The sequence below is a fragment of the Somniosus microcephalus genome, chromosome 11 (genome assembly GCF_052327205.1).
Source record: "Somniosus microcephalus isolate GS21.2 chromosome 11, FLI_Smic_1.0, whole genome shotgun sequence".
Lineage (NCBI taxonomy): Eukaryota > Metazoa > Chordata > Chondrichthyes > Squaliformes > Somniosidae > Somniosus > Somniosus microcephalus.
The window spans coordinates 36,676,656-36,703,839 of NC_140997.1; the positions used below are offsets into that span (position 1 = coordinate 36,676,656).

Genomic DNA, 27,184 nt, shown 5'->3' on the forward strand with positions numbered 1-27,184 from the left:
CTGGAGGTGCCCTTCAATATGCACCAGTCAGGGTGTCCAGCATGGTCTTGGTTTGTTGTGCAATAAATGGACTCTTTTTGCTAGTGGAACTAGTGTAATGCTGAAATAAAATACTGGGAGGATGGCACTTGCCTTAGCAGTGGGTGAGCATTCCTCCTACATGATTCTGGCTGGCTATTCCTTTTGAGGTTGTGGTGTTTTTTCTATTGGATGTCTATTACTTTCCACAAGAATTGTGCATGGCCATTCTGCCCCAAGGGCAATGGTATAAAATAACAACCTTGTATAGAAGTGCAGTGGAAGAAATATTATTCAGGAATTTGACTGAAATGATGAATCGAATATAAGGAATAATTAAGCAACTGGAATAACGACTTTGCACATGAGCAAACAAATGTTCTCCTAAGAAGCCATTAGTATTGCCAATCATTACAAATATAAAATCAATCTCTGTGCTTAAGAATTCAGTCAACAAGTAGACTAAGAGAATAAAGAAGGTTGGATGTTTATTTAGGATGGACATTAAAAACATTGATGTGCGTTAAATGTATAGGATTGATACAATTTGGGACATACATTAACATATTTGGTTGAAAGTAATATAAATAATGTCACATTAGAATAACATATTACATAGCCTTATTAAAAATCTAAAAATGTTAACAGTTGTAAGCATTTTATACATTGATGAATTGTTTCATTATTTCCCAATCATCAAATAATTTTAAACATCAATACAGCTGATGTACACTGACAAAAGGGATAGTGCAGTCTAAATCTTTATGCTTATTTTGGTGTACACATGTGATAGGGAGTTTACAGTGAACCTATTGCCTCTCCAGGCAGCTGCATCAGATGGAACTGCTTTAACACTGGTCCTCTCCTAATACCTCTGGGATTTCACTCAAGTCCACCGATGTCTCTGGCATCAGTGATTTAGTTGTGCTTGTGGCAGGATCTGCGAAGACTTCCATTGAGCTAGAGATTGACTGAACTGATCTTTCTCTAAAATAGTTGATCGCCTCACAATCGATGAACATCTGCTCTTCTCTGAGGCTTTGCTCAAAGAGTTTCCGCTTGTGCCGAAACTCTATGACTGTTTTAGTGTATGAGTTCAGCGTGGTGACAGAGGCTGCCATGCAACAAGTAAATGATCCCCATGCGAGACTGTGGAGAGAAAAAGAGTAAGAAATAGAACAAATTTACTACTTCACCTTCTTAAGCAAATGCTTTTGGATGATAGTTTGAGCTCATTGACATGAAACACATCAATTCTGGGGAAGTGAACACTTTTCCACTTTGCTACTCTGCTGACAGTATCAGTCAGTCCCAAATCACACATGACATAGTTTGTTGCATCTTCTACTATTTCCTAGCAAAATTCATGCAGTAGTAGATTTTTTTTCCAATTCTGACAATAGTGATCCTTAATGTTGATTCTGAGTGAGGTGATCAAATTAATACCGACTTGTGTAAAATTGTTAACAGGATTACACTGCCAGTTTACTGCGACTGTGTTGACATTGCCAAAACATATTTCACATAGGGCCCATATATCTATCAGAGAGAGAAGACTCGTATTCCATCAGTCTGGGCTGGATTCAAGCCCAGGTGGCATAGGTGAAAAGACAGTGAGCTAATCCATTGTGCCACCCTCTTCCCATTCCCAAGTACATTCTGATTGGCTGGCTTTGATTTCTACATACAAAATATATGCCAGAGTTCAGTTCTGAAATGTAATCTTTGATAACTTCATAGAATCCACAGAAACTTACAGCACAGAAGGAAGCCATTCGGCCCATCGTGCTGGCTCTTTGAAAGAGCAGTCGCGCTTAGTCCCACACCCCCGCTCACAATTATTCACTGCAGTGGCGACATTAGCGATGAATGCAATCAATTAGGCCATTGTGCTCTCCGCTCTTTCAGTGGTGAATTCACGCTGCAATAATAAATAGTTAAAATACGCCGCAGCGAGCGTAGCGGAGGATCAGGAGCAGCAAGGCCAATGGTTAGTTAAGAATTCGTTGATTTCTGCAGGAATTTCAATCTTTAGATTGTAAAATGAAACATTCTGTGGGAGGGAAATGTCAATTATATTCTAATCTCTAATCCTAGTTTATTGTTTGTTTTCAAAAGAGAGTTGGTTGCAATCTTTATAAAAATTGCATTTTTATCTCTGCTGACTGTAAATCGGACCAAATCATTATTAAACTCATGAAAATAGAGCAGCACCTAATTCTGTTAGATTGCTGCTTCTAGCCAACATTTATTTACATCCGGTAGCAAATTACTAAAAGTGGTAAACAGAGACAAATATAGAATAAATATTGCAACAAGAACAAATAATTCTTCTATAACTCTCACGTTGTATCATTGAGGCTATGGCAGAGAGCTGTGGATTTTAAGAAGAATGCTGTACTTCACCAGTGATTGACTTCAGAAAGTAATTTCCGAAGCAATACAGAAAACCGTCATCCCCAAGAGGAAATTTCAGTGTTTCTAGGATTACCCTACTTTTTTCGATTACAGTATTTAGCAGCGCGTGAAATAAGTATAAATAACATTCACATTTGCATTACATTAAACCTTCAGAAGTGTATGCTCTGCTTTGATCAGTTTGATCACGAAAATTTAGAATTGAGATAGCAGCTGCATTATATTGCCCAGAGGCGATCATGCCACTTTTAAAGGGGATACTGTTATGATTCCTGTATATTCACCCCATCGACATTATTCTGCGACAGTCTAAGTGGCTTTAATTCAGCAAACTCGATTTTGCCATTGATTTTTAATGGAGGCGGGGCTATGATAATGAGCTGTTCAACTGTTTCACGTGGAGTGGCGCAAAAGCCTCAGGAAATTTTGGCATGGCGTAAGTAATGGCATGAGTCACGCACGACATAATTTCCTGAAAATAGTAATGGCGTGCGTTGTTGATGTGCCATTACTATGTCACAACTTTCCAGGAAATTCTGGCCCATTGATTCCAATTAATAACCATCTCTGTGGCTATTCTTTAACATTTTGATCCAAACAACTCCTCCTTCTGTTATATTGTTTAATTAGTGAGTCTTTAGACACATGAAGCTAATCACTGAGAGTGTCTGTCCTATAAAGTGATTAATCTTATGGCGCAATACTTTACTGCTGCACAGTGAATTTCATTGAACATTTTAATGATTAGCAAAACACACTGGGGGCAATTTTCAACTGCAGGTCATCCCTTTCCTGTTGGAAAAAGGCTGGCCAGCAGTTTGAATTCGGGGAAAGGACATCTTGGCCACCCCACTGATGCTCAAGGCCCACCTGATGCAATTTTCAAGTGGGTTTTAGATGAGCGAGCAACTGGTCTGCCTGTTTCCAGCAAGAAGCTGCTTAGATATGCAAATTATGGTCCTACACTGGTTGTAGGACCCCGATTGCAATTTTCAGCTATAAGTGGGCGGAGTATGTAACAGGCATGCTCCGTCCATTTGTACTGGGCATTGCGGGGCCTAACTAGCAGTCCTCAAAGGGAACGCTGGAGGCAGCTCACAAAACAGCCGAGCAAATTTTGAACTTTTATTTTCTTTAGGCCAGGAGTGCTTCTCCTAGGTCCACAAAAAATCCCCGTCCCGCTGCTGGCCCGACCTGGGGACCACCATCTCTCCCCCAGGCCTGATCTGCCAGCTCACTCAGTACAGGAGCCATGTCGATTTCTTGCCCTTCCATAACTGGCGAGATCCAGCAGGGTTCCCGTTTGGTGCCCACAGTTCACCAATGCCATTTAAATGAGGCCCAAATCGAAAAGGGTTTGGGCCTCCTGACACTGGCTTTGGGTAGACGGGTGGAAGTCGAAGCTCTCCCCACTACAATTATATGCCGAGTATACTTAAACTATTATGCTACACTGAGGAAAAAGTAAATAAAATACAGTCTGGTAAAATACAGATGGGAAACATGAAAGTTTTCCTTGGAGCGCTTGACTGTAAGGCTTTGATTAGTGCAAGTGATGCCCATGTTGCCTTGTGATCCACCTGGTGCTGGTGATATTGATAGTATAGGGTGAAACTGAAAAGAGTGCCCTGATTAGTGGCCCCGTTAGCAATATTGGGCGCTTGGCAGCAGACAGTGGTCAAGTAACTTGGTTTAACATAGCCTTGGTTAATCACTCATCTGGGCAGAAAGGTTAACCATAATAGAGTGTGAGCTGGATTCTCCTTCCATTGGCAGATTAGCAGTGGAGTAGGACTAATGTCCGGCCACATGACTCTGTTACTAAGCAGCCTGCAATGTCTTCCCCAGACTCGCATTAGTTATGTGGACAGGTTTGGAGTAATCATGGATTTACTGGGAGGAAGATAAATTCAGACCTGTGGTATTTAAAGGGGCACAAGTGTTTCTGGAGAGCAGCAGACAACAGTGGCCAAAATATCTGATAGAGTGGCAACCTTGAGGGTGTCAACAGCTGGAAGAGCCCTCAGATTCTCAGATGCACCTGTAGAGTCCTCTTGACAGACGTGATGGCCAGAACATTAAGACTGGTGGGCACTGAAAACAGGAAACCTCACAAGAGGGTGGTTCAGTATATATGAAGGGAGGTACCTAGGGCAGTCAGTGCTACTTCCACATAGTGCCGGAAATGGTTCAATGACTTCACAAGGGTAGCTAAGGTAAGTTTCTTCTACAGCACCTCCCAAACCCGCGACCTCTACCACCTAGAAGGACAAGGGAAGCAGGTGCATGGGAACACCATCACCTGCAAGTTCCCCTCCAAGTTACACACCATCCTGACTCGGAAATATATCACCATTCCTTCATTGTCGCTGGGTCAAAATCCTGAAACTCCCTAACAGCACTGTGGGAGTACCTTCACCACACGGACTGCAGCGGTTCAAGGCGGCGGCTCACCACCACCTTCTCGAGGACAATTAGGGAAGGGCAATAAATGCTGGCCTTGCCAGCGACGCCCACATCCCAGGAACAAATAAAAAAAGTCAAGGCACTGGTCCCAATACACATCCTATATCATTGGTACAACCTTCACTCACCTCCTTAAATTTCTCTGTCAGCACCTGGGTGTCAGGGAAACTCCCTCTGCAAAGGGAAACATTTGAAAACTCTCAAGCACCATTTTAACTAATAACCATTCTGTCAACTCACAATGCCTGCCACAAGGGCTTGTGCTAGTCGTAAAGGGACAATGGACCTGCACTTCTGATCATCATGGAATGCATGCATTCATATGGGGGAAGTGTCCATGTCACTCACATTCTCTTCTCTCCCGCCAAAGGAAAAGCTCTACCTAACCATTGCCTGAGAAATGCAACTGGGGGAAAACCACCATCACTGAAAACTCGGAGTCCACAGGAAGAGATATCTTAGACAGACTGATGGGAGAGGCTATGGAAGATGGTGAGGTTGGAGGCAAGGTGGCAACCGAAGGTTAGTAAAGGCTGGGCAAGACTCATATAGTCTCAGCTTCATGTGCTTTCTCAAAGTATTGCAATACGCTTACACTTAGGAACTCTGTATTAAAGGAGAAATATCACCGTATGTGCAGCTAAACAAGGTCTTCTGTGTTTCACATCAAAGAGAGTGCTTTGGAGGAAATGGTTAGCCAGTTTGATGACCAGCCAGGGACCTCCAGAGATACAGTTCCTGCTACATCATCACCAATTCTGTCATGGCATATTACCTGCACAAGCACCAGCCCAGAGACACCAACTCAGGTGGAAGTAGGTTGTGAGTCAGAAGGACCTCCAAACTAGACTCTTCCAGGTCCTCATTTTCCTCCTCTTCATAACATAAGAATAGAGGGATTCCCATTTGGAAATCCATGTTCCCAGTGCAAAGCAGTATTTTGAGCAGAGCACAAACAAGCAGCAAAAGTCCTCACTGATCCTCCAAATTTAAACAGATTGATATGTGGGCAAAGTAAACCAAGCTTCAGTAGCAGCACACAAAATAAGCTTCTCAATATGGCATCCACTTCAGGGATGTGTTGCTGCAGCTCGTACTGCCACTTGATTAATATTAGTAATTATTTGGGACAGTTTTGGGGTGGAATTGGGGACATGGGTGAGAGGGGTTTGCCATGCTCCCTTCATCCAAATTAAATTCAGTGAAGTAGACTCCTGGCAGGCCTTAAAGGGACTGGTGAATTTTTTTCTAAAGGTTATTCTAGTCTGATTATTTAAATGGACTTGAAGCAGTAGTTTTCATGAAACCATTTTGCTTCATTTTGCACCCAATATCAACAACTGCCATTTATATAGCACCTTTAATGCAGTAAAATGTCCCAACTCATTTCGCTGGAGCGTAATCAGATAAAAATTGACACAAAGCCAAAGAAAGAGGCAATGGCTTCAGTCTTACCATGTTTAAGTAGAGGAAGTTTTGGCTTATCCAGGACTGGATGTCAGACAAGCAGTTTGACAATCAAGAGGCAGTGGCGGGGTCGAGAGAGGTAGAACTGGGTGTCGAGAGTACACGTGGAACCTGGCGTGTTTTCGGAAGGTGTCGCCGAGGCCCAGCATGTAGATAATAAACAGGAGGAGCTAAGGAGGTAATGTTACAGGGACGGGAAGAAAAGACATTGCAAGAGACTCTTTGGCTATGACTGGATAGGGAAGAGTGAAACCAGGCGACGGCATTCCCACTCAGTTGGACAATGGAGGAGAGGCGTTGGAGGAGAATGGTGTGGCCAACCTTGTCAAAGACTGCAGATAGGTCAAGAAGGATGAGGAGGGATACTGCACCGCAGTCACAGTTTGATTAGGGCTGTTTCAGTGATGTGGCAGGCGCAAAAACCTGATTGGAGGCGTTCAAACGTGGAGTTACGGAAAAGTTGAGCGACAACACGTTCAAGGCAATGGGGCAGTAGTTTGCAAGGATAGAGGAGTCAAGGGTGGAGTTTTTGAGGAGAGGGGTGATTATGGAAGATTTGAAATGGAAGGGGGATAATACCTGAGGAGAGGCAACCATTTACTATATCAAGTTCGCATGAGGCCAGGAAGCGAAGTTGGGTGGTCAACGGTTTAGTGGGAATAGGGTCGAGAGAGCAGGAGGTGGGTCTCATGGACAAGAGAGGGCATGAGGAAGATAGGAGAGAAACTAGATAATGATGTGAGTTCTGGGCTAGGATGGGTGGGTGGGTGGGGGGGGCAGTGTTTTTCTTGGTGGGCGAGGGGAAAGGAGGGATGCGGCACAGGCAGCTTAATGGATAGTCTCAATCTTAGTGACAAAGAAGTCCATGAGCTCCTCACACTTGTTGGAGGTGAGGGTGGAGAGGGAAAGGGCTAGGGGATTAAGGAGGCAAAAATTCAGACGAGAATCCAGTCTTGCATCTCAAAATCAGAAGTCTTGATGAATCAAACCCAAAATCTATTCTTTATGCAGCAGCACATAACCTTGAATATGTCAAAGTCAATGGTACCCTTCAGTCTTTGAATTTTAATGGGTCTAGTGTGTTTTTATTGGATGACAGATTATGTGCTTTGATTTTAATGTTGTATTTTGTGCTTCAGGTTTAATAGTATGTGGTGCCTCTTTAAAGTAATATGTACATGCCACTCATTCTACAGCTCCCACAATCCCTAAGAGGAAAAATTAGAGGCACAAATGCATCAATGTATTTCTATTTATCTTCTAAATGAACCAGGCAGGTGTTGTGCTCCAGGCATACCAACGATGCGAATGAACAGGTTGTAGAGGTAAAGGAAATCCTAAGACCTGCTGATGCTCAATACTCCAAGTTTGAATTTGACATTTCTGAATTCTGTTTCTGCTTGCCAGTGTACAGGCCCACATCAGATTGAGTGCACTGAAAAGTGAAAGATAACGCACAGAATTATAGAATCAGAGTAGTACAGCACAGAAGGAGGCCATTCGGCCCATCAAGTTTGCACCGGCTCTTTTGAAGAGCAATCCAGTTAGTCTCACTCCCCCGCCCTTTCCCCATATCCCTGCAAATGTTTCTCCTCCTAGTATTTATCCAATTCCCTTTTGAAGGCTACTATTGATCTGTATCCACCACTCTATCAGGCAGTGCATTCCAAATCCTAACCACTCATTGTGTAAAAAAGGTTTACTCATGTTGTTGTGTCTGTGTATAATAAGATACAGACTGCAGCAGAAACGGTACAACAGGTGTTTACTCAATGTGGCTCACAGTTGAAGTGACTGTACAGATTACTACTCAGTGCTATATACAGGTGTGGTCACTGCCGGTACTACAGTATACATGAGCTGTAAAAAGTAGTTCCCCCCCTTAAAAGGTATATACATTACAATTCCTCCCCTTTTAGATTAACAGTACCATAACACTCATTTAACAATTAAATATCAAACTAATTACAATGAACACTTTTAACATGCAACATTAGCTGAAAATCGTCTATTTATAAATTCAGTCTTTGGGGAGGCTTCCTGATCCTTTCTGGATAGTGCCTTTCCCGAGTGTCTTGCTCTTGGTGCGGAGGCGATTCTGGCCCCCTGTCGTCGGTTGGTTCATCAGCTTCCGATGCTACTGTTTCTGGGGTAGATGCGACCTGTACGTCGGGTTCATCACCAGGTACGTATCGGCGAGGCATGGGGTTGACTTGTTCCTGTGACTCTAGGATCTGGTCAGCATGGCGTCTGACGATGCTCTCCCCAACGTCCACTGTGTACATTAGTGGGCCCTGCTGTGTGCATATCGTTCCTGGCTGCCATTTTTCTGTTCGGTAGTCGCGGGCCAAGACTGGTTGCCCTACATTGAAACTCCTTGTTGGCTACTCATGGATGTGCTGGAATTGCTTAATCTCAACAACTCTTCGTACGTTTGGTCTGAACAAATCCAGGCGAGATCTTAACCTTCGGTTAAAGAACATCATGGCTGGGGCCTGGTTGGTGACTGCATGTGTCGCATTCCGGTACGCGAACAGGAAATTGTCCACCTTGTGCTGCAGCGGAATGTTGTCATTGTACATAGCCTTTATTGCCTTCTTAAAGGTTTGTACGAACCTCTCAGCCAATCCATTTGTGGCTGGATGATACGGGGCGGATGTGTAATGCCTTACCCCATTCTTTTCCAAGAACCACTGGAACTCTTCGGACACAAACTGTGGTCCGTTGTCAGAGCAAATCTGTTCTGGCAAGCCATTTCTGGCAAAAATGGTCCGTAGGACTGCAGTAGTTTTCTCCGTGGTGGTGGAGGACATTTTGATGACCTCAGGCCATTTCGAGTGCTCATCCCCGGCTATTAAAAACATTGAGACCATGAATGGACCAGCAAAATCAATATGCACCCGTTGCCATGGAGATGAGGGCCACTCCCATGGGTGTAGAGGGGCCTGTGGTGGTGCATTTTGGACTTTCTGGCATCCTGAGCAGCTCTTGGTCAGGTCCTCGATTTGTTTATCGATTCCCGGCCACCACACATAAGCCCTGGCTAGGCTTTTCATTTTCACCCCTCCCAGATGACCTTCGTGAAGCTCATTGAGCACTCTATCCCTTAACTTGGGTGGAATTACCACTCGGGATCCACACATCAAGGTCCCCCGGCACACTGACAGCTGTTCTCTCCTTGTCGAGAATGCTGGCAACAGTGAGTCGCCATGTGCTGGCCATCCCTTCACCGTCAAATCATATACCCGAGACACTGTCGGGTCATTTCGGGTTTCCTTTTCGATACAAGCGTTAGTTACCGGTAGGTATTCATCTATAGTCGAATGGAATATTTCGACAGGATCCACTGTTGGTGCTTCCTCCGCAGTAGGCAGTGGCAGGTGTGATAGCCCATCAGCATTTCCATGCTGTTTCGTGCCCTTATATTCAATCTCATAGTGGTGCGCCCCTAGAAAAAGTGACCATCTTTGTAGTCGTTGCGCAGTCATCACCGGAACGCCCTTCTTCGGATTAAAAATGGAGACAAGAGGCTGGTGATCAGTCAGCAAGGTGAATTTCTGCCCGTGCAGATAGTGATTGAACTTTTTCACTCCCCACACTAGGCTGTGGGCCTCCCTGTCAATCTGGGCGTAGTTACGCTCGGCTGAGGTTAGTGATCGTGACGCAAAGGCTATTGGCCTCTCTGAGCCGTCCGAGAATTTGTGCGACAGCACCGCTCCAATGCCGTAGGGTGACGCATCACATGCCAACCGAATTGGTAATGCCGGGTTGTAATGGGCCAATACCTCTTTCGATGTGATTAGTGTTTTGCTCTTCTGGAAATTTCGTCTACATTCGTCACTCCACTTCCATGGCACCCCAGTTTGCAGTAGGGTGTTCAGTGGGTGTAGTATTGTAGACAAATTTGGCAAGAACTTATGGTAGTAGTTTACCAGCCCGAGGAACGACCTCAGTTGTGACACATTTTCCGGTGCTGGAGCCTTGACTACTGCCTCAATCTTCTCTGGGGACTTATGTAACCCCTCTTTATCGATAACGTGGCCACAATACGAGATCTGTTTTCTAAAAAACTCGCATTTGGGGCGGTTAGCTCGGAGCCCATATTCCTGCAATCTAGTGAGCACCTGCTCCAGGTTCGCAAGGTGATCACTGTCATTTTCGCCCGTGACCAGGATGTCGTCCAAATAACACTGGGTCCCTGGGATCCCTTGCAGGACTTGTTCCATTGCCCTCTGCCAAATAGCCGGAGCTGATGCTACCCCGAATACCAGCCGGTTGTATTGGTAGAGACCTTTATGGGTGTTGATTGTGAGGTATTTTTTTGATGCTTCTTCTACCTCCATTTGCAGATACGCCTGGGCCAGATCAATCTTAGTGAAGCGTGTCCCTCCAGATAGCGAGGCGAAAATATCTTCAATCCGCGGAAGTGGATATTGTACGGTGTGAAGGACCGGGTTCACTGTTACCTTAAAGTCCCCACAGATGCGAACCTTCCTTGGTTCCCCAGGCGTGCTGCTCAACGACTTTTTCATCACAGGGATGATGGGTGTAGCCCACTCGCTCCAGTGTACCTTGGACAGTACAACTGAACGTTCCAGACTCTCCAGCTCTGCTTCGACGGCTGGGCGGATCACATAAGGTACCGGTCTGGCCTTAAAAAATTTTGGGCTTGCGTTTTCTTCAATTTTAATCGTCGCTGTCATGCCTTTTAGTGTTCCAAGCCCTTGCTGGAACACCTCTTTCGCGTCAGTTAGGATCTTTGACAGTCGCCCAGGTGTGACGTCGTCATCCTTTTTGTCCGCCACAGTCAGTGCCTGGATGGAATGCCAATCCAGTTGTATTTTCCGGATCCATTCACGTCCCATTAATGGTGGTCCTCCATCTTGCAATACATACAGGTCTAGTTTTGGTGTTTCCTTACCATTATATATAACGGTCACCCTTATTTTTCCTTTGGGGTAGACTTTTTGCCCCGTGTACGTCTTCAAAAGAATTTTTGTGTCTCTCAAGTGTATGTGTGAGAATAGCCGCTCGTAGTCCCGTCAGTTTATGACTGTTAGGACTGACCCTGTGTCCAATTCCATCTTTACCTGGACTCCTGCTATCTTGAGAGTGACCCAAATGGTTCGGTGATCCTCCGTTGTGATCACATTATGTAGTTTCAGACAACTCAGTTCCCTGCTTTCGAAGTCGTTATCACTCTTTTGTTCATCTGAACTATTCTCCGTGCCTTCTTGTACTTTCCTTTGGTAGGTTTCTTATTGCTGGTTTTCTTTCCCGACCTGCAGACTTGTGCTATGTGTCCTACTTTTCCACACTGTCTGCACACTTTGTCTTTGAACCAGCAATCATTCTGGTCGTGTGTTGTTCTGCCGCAGCAATAGCACTTCTCTGTTCCATATGACATTTCGTTTGTGCCATATTCTTGCGGTCTCTGTTGTATCTCTGCAGCGCCCCGTGCTGCTGCTTCATATGATGCTGCAATGCTGAAAGCCTTTTCCAGCGTAAGGTCCTTTTCAGATAAAAGCCGTTTCTGGGTTCCTTCACTTTGAAGCCCACGCACAAACTTGTCCCTTAAGGTATCTGCCAGTCCCGCTCCAAACTGACAGCGTTTCGATAGTTTGCGCAGTTCTGTTAAATAATCAGCATTGCTTTCATCCTTATGCTGGTTCCGTTTGTGAAACTTGAATCTTTCTGCTATCAGCAGCGGTGTGGGGTTTAAATGTTCCTGTAGTATCGTTACTATGTCTTCAAAACTCTTTTCCATTGGCTTCGTTGGGGTTACTAGATTTCGTAATAACCCATACGTCTTTGCACCCATTAAATTTAACAATACCGACGCTTTCTTGTCATCTGACACCTCATTTGCCTTGCAGTACATCTCTATTCGCTCGACATATGTAGTCCAATCTTCGACTTCATTGTCAAATGCAGTGATACTGCCACTCTTCGGCATTTTGGGTGTGGTTTAAAATGGCGTCTCCCAATGGCTTAAATGGCGTCTCCCACGCTTTCCTTCCTCCCCCGCTGCTACCAATGCCACACTCGTCGGTCCTCGTGGCAATGGCGGCACCTCGCGGGTTTCTGCGCGTCTCTCTCTCCCTCTCTCCGACGCTGCTCGGACCCTGAACACCAGCTGCGCCCTGTGCGCTCTGCCCTCTCTCTCTCTCCCCCGTCGACGCTGCTCGGCCCTTTGCTGTGCCGCTCGGTCGGGCTCTAACCCGCCACTGTCCGGGAAGGGTCTGCGCACTACCTGTTGCCAGCCCGTTTCGCTGGACCACCTCGACTGGAAAGCCAAGCCTGGCTCTCGACAGCCTCCCCCGCAATTCTCGAGTCTCTGCTGGATGACTGGACGGTTGCCCGTGGTCGACGCCCGAGTCTCTGGCCTTGACCTCCAATCCACTGATCTCCAGGAAGTAATCCCCGGGTGGTGATGCAGAGTTGCAGGTAGGTTCGAACTTGCCTCGTCGTCAATGTTGTGTCTGGGTATAATAAGATACAGACTGCAGCAGAAACGGTACAACAGGTGTTTACTCAACGTGGCTCACAGTTGAACTGACTGTATAGATTACTACTCAGTGCTATATACAGGTGTGGTCACTGCCGGTACTACAGTATACATGAGCTGTAAAAAGTAGTTCCCCCCCTTAAAGGTATATACATTACACATGTCGCCTCTGGTTCTTTTGCCAATCACTTTAAATCTGTGCCCTCTGGTCTTTGACCCTTCAGCCAAAGAAAACAGTTTCTCTTTATTTACTCTTCTTCTTCTTTTGTATGGTAGTAGCAAAGCAAATCAAATGTCAACATCCAAGTCAGATATCCAGGCCAAAGCTTCCGGTATAACAGCGTGGTTATCTTGTAGGCTGCCTGCGAATTTCCTCTGAGGGCAGTGCTCAATGATGTGCTCCAGGGTCTGATCAGGAGCTCCACATTCACATAATGGGAATGCTTTAATCTTCCATCTATGTAGAAGGTGGCAGCATCTGCCATGACCAGTTCTGAGGCAGTTGATGGTTGTCCACTGCTTGCGAGGAAGGTTTGATCCTTCAGGGTGTACTGTGGAGTCCTCTATAAGGAATCCATTCTATATGTCGCAGTTCTTCCAAGCATTTCGCCATCGGTCATCAAGGCTAAGGGGAGATCGCTGAAGGGCTTCAGCGACAGGCTAAAATGGCCTTCTAGATTTGAGACGGGTTGGTGGTAGGTTGTTCATGTTGACCTGGATTGGCGTGTCTTTGCTGGTGTAGCGGTTGTATTCTCTGGAGACTGCATGTTCGCGGCGTAGGTGTGGTGGTGCGATGTTTGCAAGCACGGGCAGCCAAGGTGTTGGTGTCAACAAAAGCGTACTGATGATAATTCTCATAGTAGAATTCAGCTGGACATCAACGGATTTGACATGCGGACTTGCTAGCCATGCCGGAGAGCAGTACTCCGCTGTAGAGTACTCCAGGGCGACTGCTGCCGTACGGAGGGTTTGAGCTTCTGCTCCCCATGTGGATCCAGCGAGTTTTTGGATCAAGTTGACCTTACTCTTTAGTTTCTTCCCAAGGTTTATTTACTCTATCTAAACCCTTCTTGATTTTAAACACCTCTATCAAATCTCCTCTTAGCCTTCTCTACTCTAAGGAGAAGTTACCATTGTCCCTTCTGTTTCTATTTTCTGAATAAATCTGTTATGTGGGACTTTATCAAATGCCTTTTGAAAGTCCATATGTACATAATATACAACATCTACTGCACTACCTTCATTAACCCTCTTTGTTACTTCATCAAAGAACGCAATCAGGTTAGACAGCTATGCCTTTAACTAATCCGTGCTGGCTGTCCCTTATTAACCCATGCTTAATTCAGTGAGAATTAATTTTGTCCTTGACAATGGTCTCTAGCAATGTTCCCTGTAAGCTACGTGGCCATAGGCGCCCCGCACAACCGGCTTGCCAACTTTTCAATGAGGCAAACCGCACTTGCGTGGTATTTTGAGTGGCCCGCGCAGCCCCTTAAAGGGGCCCCACGGTGCCAAACAAAATTACAGTGAACATTGGTCTCTAGTAGTTTTCCCACCACTGACATTAGACAGACTGGCCTGTGTTGGACATCCTGGAGGGATGTATGTTGGAGATCTTAGAGTGTTAAGGGTTAACAGTCGAACTTCTTTGCATCTTAAAGCAACGGGCTTTCCCAGATATAAACAGGATGACGTTGATGTGTTGTGAGGAGAAAGCATGGCTTGTCTTCTGATATGTAAAGTGCTTGTGTAAGTAAATAAGTGTAGGGTAATAAAACAGGGGTAGTGAGTCCATTTGCTAAAGATAACAGTAGGTAAAGGAAAACTTTTTTAAGGGAAGTGGTTCTGAGATAAACAATTGCAAACTGATTTCATAGTCTGTTTTCAGAGGCTTTGGGAAATAGATACATCATTTTGACATTTTCCTTTGATGTAGTTAAAATTATTATATGGTGTATAAAGGAGCATGGTTTTCAACAGTTTGTCAGAGTGTACTAGAAAGATACAGAAACTGGCAAAGTCACTCTCTGTATACAGTTAAAGGCCGATCACCTTTCTGTATATTTTTTAAATTAATTCCAGGGATGTGGGTGTCGCTAGCAAGGCCAGCATTTATTGCCCAATCAAAATTGCCCTTGAGAAGATGGTGGTGAGCTGCCTTCTTGAACCGCTGCAGTCCATGTGGTGAAGGTACTGGAGGGAGTTCCAGGATTTTGACCCAGCGACGATGAAGGAACGGTGATATATTTCCAAGTCAGGATGGTGTGTAACTTGGAGGTGGTGGTGATCCCATGCGCCTACTGCCCTTGTCCTTCTAGGTGGTAGAGGTCACGGGTTTGGGAGGTGCTGCCGAAGAAGTCTTGGTGAATTGCTGCATGCATCTTGTAGATGGTACACACTGCAGCCATGGTGCGCCGGTGGTACAGGGAGTGAATGTTTAATGTGGTGGATGGGGTGCCAATCAAGCGGGCTGCTTTGTCCTGGATGGTGTCGAGCTTCACGAGTGTTGTTGGAGTGGCACTCATCCAGGCAAGTGGAGATTATTCAATCACACTCCTGACTTGTGCCTTGTAGATGGTGGAAAGGCTTTGGGGAGTCAGGAGGTGAGACACTCGCCGCAGAATACCCAGCCTCTGACCTGCTACTTTTGCCACAGTATTTATGTGGCTGGTCCAGTTAAGTTTCTGGTCGATGGTGACCCCCAGGGTGTTGTTGGTGGGGGATTTGGCAATGGTAATGCCGTTGAATGTCAAGAGGTGGTGGTTAGAGATAGTCATTGGCTGGCACTTGTGTGGCGCAAATGCTACTTACCACTTATCAGCCCAAGCCTGAATGTTGTCCAGGTCTTGCTGCATGCGTGCATGGACTGCTTCATTATCTGAGGAGTTGTGAATGGAACTGAACACTGCAATCATCAGTGAACATTCCCACCTCTGACCTTATGATGGAGGGAAGGTCATTGATGAAGCAGCTGAAGATGGTTGGGCCTAGGACACTATCCTGAGGAACTCCTGCAGTGATGTCCTGGGGCTGAGATGATTGACCTCCAACAACCACAACTATCTTCCTTTGTGCTAGGTATGACACCAGCCAGTGGAGAGTTTTTCCCTTGATTTCAATTGACTTCAAATTTACTAGAGCTCCTTGATGCCACACTCAGTCAAATGCTGCCTTGATGTCAAGGGCAGTCACTCTCACCTCACCTCTGGAACTCAGCTCTTTTGTCCATGTTTGGACCAAGGCTGTAATGAGGTTTGGAGGTGAGTGGTCCTGGCGGAACCCAAACTGGGCATCAGTGAGCAGTTTATTTGGTGAGTAAGTGCCATTTGATAGTACTGTTGACGACACCTTCCATCACTTTGCTGATGATTGAGAGTAGACTGATGTGGCAGTAATTGACCAGATTGGACTTGTTCTGCTTTTTGTGATCAGGACATACCTGGGCAGTTTTCCACATTGTCGGGTAGATGTCAGTGTTGTAGCTGTACTGGAACAGCTTGGCTAGAGGCGCGGCTAGTTCTGGAGCACAGGTCTTCAGCACAACAGCTGGGATGTTGTCGAGGCCCATAGCCTTTGCTGTATCCAGTGCGCTCAGCCGTTTCTTGATACCACGTGGAGTGAATCAAATTGGCTGAAGGCTGTGATGGTGGGGACCTTGGGAGGAGGCTGATATGGCACTTCTGGCTGAAGATGGTTGCAAATGCTTCAGTCTTGTCTTTTGTACTCGCATGCTGGATTCCACCATCATTGATGTTGGGGATATTCATGGAGCCTCCTCCTCCCGTTAGTTGTATAATGGTCCACCACCATGGCAGGACTGCCGAGCTTTGATCTGATCTGTTGATTGTGAGATCGCTTAGCTCTGTCTATAGCATGTTGCTTCCGCTGTTTAGCATGCATGCAGTCCTGTGTTGTAGCTTCCCCAGGTTGGCACCTCATTTTTAGGTACACCTGGTGCTGTTCCTGGCATGCACTTCTGCACTCCTCATTGAACCAGGGTTGGTCCCCTGGCTTGATGGTAGTAGTAAAGTGAGGGATATGCCTGGTCATGAGATTACAGATTGTGGTGGAATACAATTCTGCTGCTGCTGATGGCCCACAGCACCTCATGGATGCCCAGTTTTGAGCTGCTAGATCTGTTCTGAGTCTATCCCATTTAGCACAGTGGTAGTGCCACACAACACAATGGAGCATGTACTCACTGTGAAGACTGCACTTCGTTACCACAATGACTGTGTGGTGGTCACTTCTATCAATGCTGGTGGATTGGGGAGGATGAGGTCAAGTAGCTTTTTCCCTCATGTTGGTTCTCTCACCACCTGCTGCAGGCCCAGTCTGGCAGCTATGTCCTTCAGGACTCGGCCAGCTCGGTCAGTAGTGGTGCTACCGAGCCACTCTTGGTGATGGACATTGAAGTCCCCCACCCGAGTATATTTTGTGCCCTTGCTTCCTTCAGTGTTCAACATGGAGGAGTGCTGATTCATCAGCTGAGGGAGGCTGGTAGGTGGTAATCAGCAGGAGGTTTCCTTGCTCATGCTTGACCTGAAGCCATGAGTCTTCATGGGGTCCGGAGTCAATGTTGAAGACTCCCAGGGCCACTCCTTCCTGAATGTATACCACTGTGCCGCCACCTCTGGTGGGTCTGTCCTGCCGGTGGGACAGGACATACCCAGCGATGGTGATGGAGGAGTTTGGGACATTGGCTGAAAGGTATGATTCTGTGAGTATGACTATGTCAGGCTGTTGCTTGACTAGTCTGTGGGACAACTCTCCCAATTTTGGCACAAGTCCCCAGATGTTAGTGAGGAGGACGTTGCAGGGTTGACTGGGCTGGGTGTGCAGTTGTCATGTCCGTAGCCAGCGCCAAGGTCGATGCCGGGTGGTCCGTCCGGCCTTATTCTTATTGTTTTTCATAGTGGTTTGTTACAACTGAGTGGCTTGTTAGGCCATTTCAGAGGGCAGTTAAGATATCAATAAAGTCTGTTCCATATACTCCACTATGAAGTCTCATGCGTACTCGAAACGTGTTGTTGTGAACCAGAGGAGAAAGTAGGTTGACAGCTTAACAGCCTATACTTACCAGGTTTATACCTCTCCCCTTTTTGAACAGGGGTGTAACATTTTCAATTCTCCAGTCCTCTGGCACCACTTTTATATCCAAGGAGGATTGGAAAATTGTGGTCAGAGCTTCTGCTATCTCCAGCCTTGCTTCCCTCAGCAACCTAGGATGTATCCCATCTGGACTGGGAGACTTGTTAACTTGGAGTGATGCCAATCTATTCAGCACCTCCTTTCTATCTATTTGTATCCTATCCAATATCCCTACTCCCCCTCCCCTAATGCAATATTAACTTCATCCTCTTCTTTAGTGAAGACAGATGCACAGTACACATTCAGTACCTCAGTCATGCTCTCTGCCTCCCCAAGTAGATTTCCTTTTTTGTCCCTAATCATTCCACCATTCCTTTAACTATCCTTTTAATTTTTATGTTTATAAAATATTTTTGGGTTTCCTATTATCCTACACTAATCTTTTCTTATATTCTATTTTTGCTTTTCTTAAATTCCTTTTCAATTTCCCCCTGCACTCTTTGTATCCTGCCTGGTTTTCTATTACATTCTGTACCTGACAATATTCATAAACCTCCTTTTTCTGTTTTATTTTAATCTCTATTTCCTTGGTCATCCCGGGACTTCTAGCTTTGGATGCCCCATCTTTCCTCCTTATGAAATTACACTGAGCTTGATGAAAAGTTATTTGTATGGCTGTTACTCCTCTCTGTGGTTCCTTCTTGAGAGCAGAGTCAGCCATGGTGGGCAGCACTCTCGCCGCTGAGTCAGAAGGTTGTGGGTTCAAGACCCACTCCTTCAGACTTGAGCACCTAAATCTAGGCTCACACTCCAGTGCAGTGCTGAGGGAATGCTGCACTGTCGGAGGTGCCGCCTTTCGGCTGAGCCATTAAACCGAGGCCCTGTCTGCCCTCTCAGGTGGATGTATAAGATCCCACGGCACTACATTAAAGAAGAGCAGGGGCGTTATCCCTGGTGTCCTGGCCAATATTTATCCCTCAAACAACATCACTAAAAAAACAGATTACCTGGTCATTATCACATTGCTGTTTGTGGGAGCTTGCTGTGTGCAAATTGGCTGCCATGTTTCCCACATTACAACAGTGATTACACTTTAAAAGTACTTCATTGGCTGTAAAGCTTTGGCACATCCTGTGGTCATGAAAGGTGCTATATAAGTGCAAGACTTTGTCTCAATCTTTCTTTCAAATTAGGGCGAGGGCGAGTGGCTGGTTGCAGCAAATGATGTGGTAATACTTGGCTTGGCTCAGAACCCAGTACGTTCACTGCCTCTGGCACTTCCAATGCAAAGTTGTATTATCTGGTAGCAAATTTCACTACATGCAATAAGTTTAGAAATTCATGGGATTTGTTGCAGCGTGTTTTATGCTAAATCACTTGCACTAAGTTGCAATATTAAAATAAGTGGCTCAATATTCAAACCCAAGTTCAAAATGTGTTGTGTCATATAAGGCTTAAGCTCTGATAATAAGCATTTAAGTGCTAATATAAGGCAGATAATATCAGAATTTTGTGTTTAACAAGGGTTTGCTTTACAAATGTAGACACTTAATGGCACTGCCTTCCCACCATGTCCCAGTGTTAACCTGTTCTTTTGAGCAGGCAAGCAGGACACCCACCCCAAGCTGGCGTGGTCTCGTCATCGGGAACCCGAGCTGCAATTTTAGTCGGAGGCCTGAATGGGGGAGCAGTGACGGCTTCCGTCAGGCCAGTCCTGTCGAGAAGGAAATTGGAGGCCAAAAGAGGCCAAGGTAGGTAAGTTTCTAAAAACATTTTTTGGTGTCCCTGTTGACCAGGAGGAGCAGGAGTGCTCCATCGGGCCCCACAAGGAAGCCTGGAGCCTCCCTTACCACTGCACCCCCACGATCACATCCAAGGCCCCCCTCCCACCCTCTACCACCATTTAGCTGGCTGCTGGGATCAATCCAATTCAAATTTATGGAACTGAAGCCTGACCATTAAGATCGGTCGGGCCTCCACGTCCCCAGACACCCCAGGTTCGCTGCCCGCTTTGGAACCTGCGCACATCATACAGCCCCCCCCCTTTAAAATCGGGGCCAATGTACCTGTACGAGTATAATAGCAAAATACTGCGGATGCTGAAAATCTGAAATAACAACAGAAAATGCTGGAAATACTCAGCAGGCCAGGCAGCATCCGTGGAAAGAGAAACAGAGTTAACGTTTCAGGTCTGGGACCCTTCAGAACTGGAAAAAGCTGGAAATGTAACAGATATTAAGCAGGTGCAGAGATGGGGGGGGGGGTGGTGGTGGGGGTGGCGTTTAGGAGGGGAGGAAGGAATTGAAAGAACATACAGTGAAAATGTTGCAAATGGGAATGGCAAAATCATACAGCATGAAAAATGGGGGCAGGGATTATTATCTGAAATTGTTGAACTCAATGTTGAGTCCGGAAGGCTGTAAAGTGCCTAATCGAAAGATGAGGTGCTGTTCCTCGAGCTTACGTTGAGCTTCATTGGAACAATGTAATAGGCTGAGGACAGAGAGATCAGAGTGGGAGTGAAGCGGAGAATTAAAGTGACAGGCGACCGGAAGCTCAGGGTCACCCTTATGGACTGAACGGAGGTGTTCCGCAAAGCGGTCGCCCAATCTGCGTTTGGTCTCCCCAATGTAGAGGAGACCGCATCGTGAGCAGCGAATACAGTATATTAAATTGCAAGAAATACAAGTAAATCGCTGTTTCACCTGGAAGGGGTATTTGGGGCCCTGGACAGTGGGAAGGGAGGAGGTATAAGGGCATGTGTTGCATCTCCTGCGCTTGCACGGGAAGGTGCCAGGTGAAGGAGAAGGGCTGTTGGGGGTGATTGAGGAGTGGACCAGGGTGTTGCGGAGGGAGCAGTCCCTTCGGAATGCTGAAAGGGGAGGTGAGGGGAAGATGTGTTTGGTGGTGGGATCACGTTGGAGGTGGCGGAAATGGTGGAGGATGATCCGTTGAATGTGGAGGCTGGTGGGGTGAAAGGTGAGGACATGGGGAACCCTATCGTGGTTCCGGGAGAGAGGGGATGGGGTGAGAGCAAAAGTGCGGGAAATGGAACGGACACAGTCAAGGGCCGTGTCAACCACAGTAGAGGGGAATCCTCGGTTGAGGAAAAAGGAAGTCATGTCGGAAGCACTGGTATGGAAGGTGGCGGCAGAGACAGAGAAACTGGTAGAATGGAATAGAGTCCTTACAGGAAGCGGGGTGGGAGGAAGTGTAGTCCAGGTAGCTGTGGGAGTCGGTGGGCTTGTAGTGGATGTTTGTCGAAAGCCGATCGCCAGAAATGGAGACGGAGAAGTCAAGGAAGGGAAGGGAAGAGTCGGAGATGGACCATGTGAAGGTGAGGGAAGGGTGGAAATTGGAAGTAAAGTGAATGAACTTATCTAGTAAAGTGAATGAACTTACCTGTACGAGTGTTCAGAGTGTCCTGTCTCCAAGTGTAAAATGCTCAAGCTCCTTCCCTCTGCACACAGAGAGGTAATGGTGCTACAAGCACCTCAAAATAGACAATGGTTTCAACTTGACTGGTGTTAGCACCAGAGCTTAAGCGTAGACAGCTCTAGGAAATACCATCCAAAACTGAATAAGCCCTCATGAGAAGCCATTGGAGCTAGTAACTTAAATACAACAATTTCTCAGCAGATTGTGAAATTGCGAAAAGCAACAGAATATTTGCCACTTTCCTTTTCTACTTTCTTCCCAATTTCCGCATGTTCCCAATAGTTATAGCAGATGAATGCAAACTCATTCACTACTTATCTGTACAGAAAGATTTTTGAACAGCCCAAAGGCATGTTTAACTTCATGCACAAGTATAATTTATATATGCAAATATTATAGACCTTTGAAAATAGAGTTCTATTGTTAAAAACAGACATTCAATCACCAATTTTTCAGCATCATGTTAGAAGAATGTGGCCTGCTGGATTTTCCATTCCAGAACCTTTATATTTCAATACGTGAAAGCCAATAGGATGTATGCTATCATATCCATCTTTGTGATCACAGTTGACAGCTCTAGGCATATCATTTTAATATCTTGCAATGTGCAGCTTCAAAGGAATTGTTGGAATAAATCAGGAGGAGCATTTTCGGAAAACTCTCTCTCTCTCTCTCTCTAATGAAGCTGGTAATCCAGGAAAGTGAAAAGCTTCCTCAGTGGTCCTTGCCTTGCCGAAGCATGGATTGGTCCATCATTGAGGCACCTCACCCAGCATCAGGATGATGCCAATAAAGGAAGAAAGAACTTGCATTTATTTGGCATCCTACACATCCTCAGGACACACTAAAGCGCTTCAAAGCCAATTAAATACTTTTGTAATTTAGTTGTGATGTAGGGAAACATGGCAGCCAATTTGCGCATGGCAAGGTCCCACAAACAGCAATGAGCTAAGTGAGCAGGTAATCTGTTTTAGTGGTGTTAGTTGAGGGCTCAATTTTACCCCCAAAATGTCATTAGTACTTGGAATAGACTTCTAACTCAGGCAGTATAGACAAAAACCATGTATTCATTTAATAAACAGTTGGATGATGTGATGGGGAACTGTAAGTTTTTCTAAATGGATGATCTAAGATGGGTTAAATCACCTTCTTCATTGATATTTACCTTTCAAATTACAATACCTATACAAGATTACATGAAAACTGCAATTTCATAAGAAAATGTTAAAGTATCATCTCTATTGAAGCAACAGGAGCAACAAAATGCCAATGGACTCTTACTGTGCACCAATCCAGGCAGTTATTTCACTAGCTTTATGTGAAAGGAAACTAATAGATCTAGCAAATGAATGCATTGTCATTCGTATGTTAGAAACACAACAGACTTTGGTCTTTTATCACCTACAATATTATTATGTCTGGGAATTTCCTCGGAGCTGCTTCCACTCCGTCACTGTAACTTTGCCGGAAGTGTGGCGGAAGCCCTGTGTACACATGTAAATAGGGTTTCCGCACAACTTCTGGCAGGGTTACGGCAGCGGAGGGGAAGCCGCTGAGGAAATTCCTAGCCTATGTGTTCACTTCCACAAAGAGGTCTTGAAGTATTGTACAAGAAGCCACCAAATATATGACCATACATTAAGTTTGGTCTAGTGCAAGGAATACAAATATGATGTAAAGGCCACAGAAGACTAATTACCCACTTTACTATAATACAATATTTCCAGACCTTTCCATATCATTAATTTTAGCTTGTAGATTAGAGAAAAAGCGTTGGAGCTCCTCTAATGACTCAACTGGTTAAAGCAATGGATAGCTAAGCCATTCAGAGCAGACAGGTCCTAGATTTAATATTTTTCCATGTTTTCAAGAGAGCAGTGAGATTGAATTAAATAAGTGCATTTTTTTCTGATTGTTACGCTGTGCGCTTCCTGTCTTTAGAAATAATGCAGCTTGATTGGGTAGTATAGGCACATCCCAGAATGTAGGATTTTCAGACTACTAACGCTAGTGATTCAGCAGTAGGCCTACCTCGTCTCATTCCATGTGATTCAGGAACATTTCCGGTTGTTCTCAAGGTGAATGGGAAGAATTCCATTTAAGGGGCCTAGATTAAGACAATTGATGATTACGGTATCAGTTTGAAACAGACAGTGAGCCATGACATTTCACTAACTCTCCCATCTGGTTTCAATACACCTCTTCAATGCCTGCAGGCTGTGCCTTCCCCCTTTTTGAACCTGTGTAAATCCACTTTCTTTTACAACACAATGCAGCCCCAAAATCCTATCCATGAAGGAAATGGATCATAGATCCCAAAATGTGACACTATGTGGGTTTATTTTGTTTTTGCTCTTGCAGGCTATGTGTGCACCAGTCTCTCCTTATCATCGCTTGATTAGTAGCTGTGTCTTTCTTTCCTGCAGCAGTACTATTGCCTCGTAATCTCTCTGTTGCGTTTCTGGAATTTTGACAATTTTTCATGGCAAGGATGTAGATGCGAGTTATTTAAAAATGTGCTTTTAAGTTAAAGCCTGCTTTAGAGGGGTTAAATGCACAGGGCCAGCAAGTGTGTATTAGATTTTAGATGAGGGCCTTGAAATTGGTTCGCCTCCCAGCGCAAACTGAGCACAGCGATCAATCCCTATGCCTGAATGGGTAGGCCCCCGACACCCCCGATATTGGGCCTTGAGCCTCAACTGCAAGAGACTGGTGAGATTCGGGCGCCTGTTGGTCATCCCCAGGCAGCCCGCCAGCGAAGAGGGTTTCAATTTCATGCTGATGCATCACCAGCAGGTGGGCAGTTTTTTCCCTGTGATTTTTGGCATTCTACTCTCTCGTTTCCACCCAGCAGAGTCAGTGAAAACCTTCCCCAATCAGGCAGTGAAATACTGCAAGAAGGTTAAAAAGGCAGGAGATTGCAGGATGAAAGCTTGCGGCCTTGGTTGTAGGACAGGATACAGAGAGGTTATTCTAAGTAAGATGACCAGATGGAGTGGGGATAGCGTCACAGGTTCTTTATTTTGCGTCATTACATGATTGAATTAAATAACTCTGATCACACCTGGTCTGTAAATTTCACCTTGTTGTGAAATAAAGCAGCTTATGAAGTCAACTAAGCTTTGTAAGAAATCGTGGATTGGAAGAAATAAAAGTTTGTTACGGGTTCCCGGCTGGTACGAGATCAGCAGTTTGCCTCAGTTGATGATACAGAAGGATTCCAGTCATGTCAGAAAAAGAGTTGTACAGAGAGCTGAATTACGAGGTCAGAACATAAAAACAGGCCTTCAAGGCATAGCTATGCTGATAACGGATTTAGCAAGGAGGCTTAAAGATAAACAAGCTGTCTCTTGAAAGGGCAAGACATTTAGAACAGAGATAGGGAAATAGCTGACCTCAGCAAGATGGGAGTGGGGGGGAGGCTGTCAGAGGTACCCTCTTGTAATTGGACAATGGGATGGGTAAAAATAATTGACACCAGGTATCCATCAGCCCATCGAAATAAGATATAAAAAGGGGCAACTGAGAGAGGAAAACCGGCATTTAGGGGCAAAGGCTTCCCCGAGGTGGATGCATGCTGGCTACGGCTTAACACCATGGTCAAGTTTAGCCCCTGTGGTGGATCAATGCTGGCTGACGGCCTAGCACCTCCAACAGCTCGAGGGATGACCCAACGGAAGTGACCGCTGCTGCAGACTGCAGGAATTCACCCAATCTGGGACCACTGTACTGCCTCACCATCCATCCGTCCGTCCAGTCATTTTGTTCCGCTCCGGGGTCGTAGGTCGCCCTCATCTGTCACAGGTTGTATGTCTACTGTTTCTATTTCAATCGCATGTAGTATCTGATTATGCTTAAACTGTAGCTCTTTAATAAAATGCCTTACAACTCCTAAGACCCTCTGGGTAATCTGTGTGTGACCTTTAATCCTAAATCTTACAGATTTGCCTCACCTAATGTTAACTCAGTTTGCACTAGGAGCAATTGAAGAGATGCACGTGCGAAAGGTACAGATATCCAGCTCAGATTACAAGAGGATGTTACCGTTACATGCCCAGGTAATGCTATTGTACAAGTAGATACAGGGCAGTGTGTGTCACATCCCATGAAAGTAAGATGCTTTGACTGCTTAATGGAGTGGCTGACATCAGTGAACCTGAGAAGGTATCTACACCAGGCCTGAATTTGTAACACCCTCCACTCTTGCTAGATTCTTCTAATTTTTTTGCTCTTGGTTTTTGCTTCCATAAATGTCTCCAATTTCCTGTTACTCAGTCACTAATTTTGTTGCTCAGTCACTTCTTCTACAGCTCATTCCTGATCTGGCCCTCCCTGTCTATCCTTTGACAATTCAAAACTGCAAAATTATTATTCTACATTCAAATTGCAAGTGCCCAGAGCAAATTCTTTTTTTAACATTCAGCAGTACGAGCACACTCCACCAAATCATGTTGCTGCACAGGATCTGACTCAATCAGAATATTCTCCCCACCAAGCAAAGATAGCATCACAGAATAGCAATAGATTTAAAATCAGCAACAATTTGAATAATCAACTGCCCTGGGAGGGAAGAATTTAATTTAAATTAAATGACTAATCAATAAATTTGACATCCCACCTGGGAGATATTGGCTGGGAATTTCCTTGGCGCTGTTCTTACTACAACTGTACAGGGTGTTGGTGAGACCACACCTTGGGTACTGCGTACAGCTTTGGTCTCCTTATTTAAGGAGGGATATACTTGCATTGGAGGCAGTTCAGAGAAGGTTCACGAGGTTGATTCCTGAGATGAAGGGGTTGTCTTATGAAGAAAGGTTGAGCAGGTTGGGCCTATACTCATTGGGGTTTAGAAGAATGAGAGGTGATCTTATTGAAGCATATAAGATTCTGAGGGGGCCTGACATGGTAGATGCGGAGAGGATGTTTCCCCTCGTGGGGGAATCTAGAGCTCGGGGGCATAGTTTCAGAATAAGGGGTTGCCCACTTAAAATGGAGATGAGGAGGAATTTCTTCTCTGAGGGTCGTGAATCTTTGGAATGCTCTACCCCAGAGAGCTGTGGAGGTGGAATCAGTGAATATATTTAAGGCTGAGATAGACAGATTTTTGAACGATAAGGGAGTCAAGGGTTATGGGGAGCGGGCAGGAAAGTGGATTTGAGGCCAAGATCAGATCAGCCATCATCTTATCGAATGGTGGAGCAGGCTCGAGGGGCCAAATGGCCTAATCCTGCTCCTATTTCTTATGTCTTATGTTCTCACTCTGCCACCACCATTACATCGAAGGTGCAGCGTAAAAGGAGGCTCCGTTGCACATCCGGTGAAGTTACGGTGATTGAGCCGAGGAAATTCCCAGTGATTGTTTACCAAAATGTAATGAATCTATTGAGATTGGACTACATAACCCACTGGGGGAGAAACTGGACTTGCGGCAAGCTGGCGAGCCATTGCTTCACATGCCAGTCGCTGCTGACCTGAGGCATAAAGCAAATTCAGTATAAGGCCTCATTTGGTGAGCTGCAGGAGTCAATGGGTCATTCCAATGGACCAATGGAGTACACAAGTAGGGACCAGAATGAACTCTCGCCAGGTCTGATGCTGAGCTGGCCCACATGTAGTTGTTGGGAGAGGGTGAGGTTGTGAGGCAGGGGAGCGAGTCCGTGCTGGCAACAGCCCACATTACTTTTGTGGCACTTTATCACTCATTTTATGCTCAAAAACCGGGCAAAACTAAGTTAAATTTCTTCCCCATTCTCTCTTTGAGATTGTGAGTTATTTTAA

The 27,184-nt window shown here is 45.4% G+C and overlaps 1 protein-coding gene across 1 annotated transcript in view; it reads right to left on the reverse strand.

The window, feature by feature from the left end:
- Window positions 1-480: 480 nt before the first annotated feature.
- gsg1l (gsg1-like) overlaps window positions 481-27,184 on the reverse strand; it is a 316,678-nt gene continuing 289,974 nt past the window's right edge. The window contains exon 5 of the mRNA XM_086000482.1: window positions 481-1,167. Within this exon, the coding sequence (XP_085856608.1) occupies window positions 867-1,167 (301 nt within the window). The 3' untranslated portion in view covers window positions 481-866. The remainder of the gene's footprint in view (window positions 1,168-27,184) is intronic.